At 38.1% G+C, this 3,859-nt stretch overlaps 1 protein-coding gene across 7 annotated transcripts in view; it reads left to right on the top strand.

Annotated features, from left to right (window-relative positions):
* The window catches only part of ATXN2 (ataxin 2), a 30,579-nt gene extending 29,740 nt beyond the window's left edge, over positions 1-839 (top strand). For all 7 annotated transcript variants that reach the window (XM_072415874.1, XM_072415873.1, XM_072415872.1 and 4 more), the window contains one exon: positions 216-839. In XM_072415874.1, the coding sequence (XP_072271975.1) occupies positions 216-244 (29 nt within the window). In that variant the 3' untranslated portion in view covers positions 245-839. The remainder of the gene's footprint in view (positions 1-215) is intronic.
* Positions 840-3,859: the final 3,020 nt, after the last annotated feature.

Raw genomic sequence — 3,859 nt, 5'->3', positions numbered from 1 at the left:
AAAAAAAAAATTCATGAAAAACAGTGTACCGCTTTTGGTACAGAAATCTAGACATCAGTGAAACGCCCAGGTGGTTAAATAAATGATTTGTACTTGTTAGTAAACGTACTGGTTTATGTAGTTGCCATAGGGGAACTGCAGATACTTTATTTGCATTTTATATTGAGCAGCTTAATTTGTAATGTCATGTTTTTTTGTTTTTTTTTGTCTTTTAGTTCAAGCACATCACCAACAACAGCTGTGAATCTGGAGGTTCTGTGAAAAGGCTGGAACCCTTTTGTAGGCCAAAAAAAAATTCCCACTTTCTACTTCCTTCCAGTGGAAGACCCAGCATCTAGCATTTCCCAGTTTTGTCTAAAAATAAATAAATCCTGATTTCTGCTAACCTCCATTAGGAATGCTAACTGATCATCTTGCAGTGGGAAAGATTTGAACTGCATACAGGCATGTAGGAATTTGCAGGCTACACTGCATCGGCCCTCCAAAATCCCAAACCTGCTTGCTGATAACTGGAAGTTATTTATTTTTAATGGCCCTTCTAAGTTATGAACTCATCAGCTAGCGAAGGAAATAACACGAGTGATTCTTGCTGCTATCTTCACCTTTAAAAACAAAAATCAAGACTCTAAAATCCCTTTTTATGTCTAAACTTGAAACCAATTCAGTACAGATACTTATCATCAAACTGATGGATTATTATTTATGAATCAGGTTTGATGTTACTGTTGCCTTGCAGCAGCAGTGTAACTTTTAAGTTAAGGAAGAACTTTTACTTTGTAGATAATATAAAATAAAAACTAAAAAAAAACATAAAAAATTAAAAAAGTTTTAAAAACTGACTGCTGGCGTTGTGCTGTTAATCCAGTGGATATGTTTTTTGTTTTTTTTTTAATTTCTGGAATGGCTGCTACTTTAGTGATGAATGAATCTTGTCATGCTATTTTGGCTTGAAACACATCACATACAGTATATGTGGCACCCTCTTGGGAATTTTTCTTCTGCTTTGTCCTAAAATGCGGTTGGTAGAGTTGAATTAAAGAAAAACCTAAGCACAGAATGAATTGTTTGAACCCCATTTGCTGGTGAAAAGCAACCTGTTACGTTTTTTTTTATGTGGAATGTGTTTGTGTTTAATTGTGCTGTAAAACCCTGCAGATAAATTGGGAGGGAGTTTCTTTTGGCTACCCCAAGTAGTCTGTCGGCTTCTATTTACTGCCCACTCTCCTATTGCAGGCTCAGATCCCAGGGACGTGTTCGTCCCGCAGCTCTGGCCACAGCCAAAGGGCCGGAGAAACATCCCCATTGGGTCGTAGTTTGCCCATGCCTGTTTTAGCTGCTCACAGATTGTATCAAACATGAACCATAAAAATCTTCATCCTGGTGGCAGAAAGTTTAGCAGGGTGGTCAAAAATTTAGCAGGCAAGAGGCAACAAAAGCAGTGTAATGTGATAAAGCTCTCCCCAGCAGAGCTGGCAAGGCTGTAAATGTTCACTAACTTCTCACTCCATTCAAAGCACAACCTGTGCAGCTGTCTGATGACAGCCCTGTGGCTACTGAAAAGTGCTGGGTGGTGCACCCAGCTAAAGGGGGCTGGGGAGAACACTAAACAACCTCAGCTAAAGTTCAGCTCCTTATGCCATGCATAATATATGCTTGTTTCCTGTATTAAAAAGGAAACTGACATTGCTGACCACAATTCAAAGTATGGGAAGATCCAAACATTTTTCTTTTTCTTTTTGAAGGTGAGGTCAGACAGTGACGGCTTACATTTCTCTTTAGGACAGGTACTAGGCTGCAAATTGATGCCTCTGTGTCTATGCATTCTGACGTGTTTAAAGTGCTTTAGTAATGCTAGGAAAAAGGGGCTACTACCTAGACACCACAGGCAACAATACAGTAGAGCTGCTGACAAACACTTTTTTGTTAGACTGTGTATATGCTTTTATACTGGGCACTGGGTATCATTTGGGTGTGTATGTATAATATAAGTGCATAAATCTCTTGATTCTGTTTTGCTTTTACAAAATGTTTTCATCCTCTGTGACACACCACTATTATCCCTTATAAGTTTATCCCACTATGAAAATAGATTTATTGTTTGTATTGTTTGATTTATAATAGATATTATTATATATATTTTTTTTTTTACACCTTAAATCGCAATTAAATCTATTTGGTTTGTGGCTTCGGATGTAAACAAGTTGTGACCCCCTTTACACTCGTAAGGGCACTCTGTTCTAGCCTCTGAACATCAAGGATATGTATTTACTAGCATTTCCCAGTGCTTACCAATGTCCCTGGGAGAACATAGCAAGATTTTCATGTAAACAATTTGACTTTGTTAGCCACATATTACTAAATTTACCCCTGGTGACTTATTGGGTGAAGTATCTGAGCTTGCTTCTGGATGTGGCAAGACTTGTGGAAGACTGAAACTCCAGACTGATACAGGTATCATCGAACTCCCTTTTTCTATGGTGTCCTGCTTTAGTATTTTTTTTTTTTTTTATATAACCAGTTTTACTGAAAGATCATCATGATTGACTCCAGCCAGAGGGGCTAGGGAGAAGTCTTTGATAATGTGTGCAGAGGAACTGGTAGTCTGAGAAATTCATATGCCAATTTCTGTCTTGGCGTTTTGACCCAGTTGGTTGTATTTATCTTTTTTTATATTGTATTTTTTAGAAATTATTTTTAACAGAATTACTGAACAGTAAACAGGTTGTATCTTTTTAAACACTGGTCCTTCTAGAGAGTCTGAATCCAATCAAGGATGAACTTAGAGATACAGGACCTGTGCTGCAGATATGGAATATCAGCTTCAGTCTTCTGGCATCCAGGTTCGACAAAAACCTTGACAGATTTCTCTGGTGCCGGCATCCTTTAGTGAAAGCAGGATACTCTTGTTTGTAGGCGTGCCCAACAATCTACTTCTGGTTCATGGGGGATTCCTCTACACTGCCTGTGCCTGAGGTTGTTTGCGCTGAGGGCATCTGCCTTCTTCACAGCATCTCAGCATCTTTCACAGAAGTCACAGCATCTTTCAGAAAGTCTGGATTTTTTTTCCTGCCATCTGCAGGTGTAATGTTTTCAGTTCCGTGTTGGGCTTGTCAAAGTTTTGTCTGCTGTTGCCCACCCCTCCTTTGAACTTTTGGAATCTAGTAGAAAGTGTTATCTTTTGCTGGCCAACAAAGTTTGTTAGCCTATGTTGAGTCCTAAAAGTGAAAGAAGTATCCAATGTCTCTTAATAGCCTCCAAGAAAAGATCAAAATCCTTACACGTGCATAAAAAGGAGGCTACAAATTTTATGCTTTAAACCCAAGCTGCAAAAGTTGGGCTGACTCTGAAATGTGGAAGACCTCACCTGCTATGTCCTCCAGAACAACTCAGGTACAGAGTCTCACACAAATTTTGAAAGAATTTATCATGTCTCAATGAGAAAGTGTATGTGTGTAATATATTGCAAATTAGAACACAGGTTTGCCTTTCCCTTGCTCAGATTGCTGAATAATTTTTTTTACATTCATGTTGATGTATGTGGGAAAACAAAGCACCTGAGACTCAAGGGCCCATGTACATAAACTATTACAATCCTAGGATTGTTGAGTGCATCTGATATTTACCATTTAATGTACTACCGTGTTTCCCCGAAAATAAGACAGTGTCTTATATTTATTTTACCTCTGAAAACCTCATTAGGGCTTATTTTCAGGGCATGTCTTATTTTTCTCACAAAAAATCTATATTTATTCATGTACAAAAATCTGTATTTACCAAAACCTGTAACCAATATTACTATAGAAAGATACCTCTGTGTTACCTGTGACCTGTCAAAATCACAGATTTCTTCTGTTATATA

The sequence above is a fragment of the Pyxicephalus adspersus genome, chromosome 6 (genome assembly GCF_032062135.1).
Source record: "Pyxicephalus adspersus chromosome 6, UCB_Pads_2.0, whole genome shotgun sequence".
NCBI classification, from domain to species: Eukaryota; Metazoa; Chordata; class Amphibia; order Anura; family Pyxicephalidae; genus Pyxicephalus; species Pyxicephalus adspersus.
The sequence above is the reverse complement of the archived record's forward strand: the minus strand, read 5'-3'. Positions and strand labels throughout refer to the sequence as shown.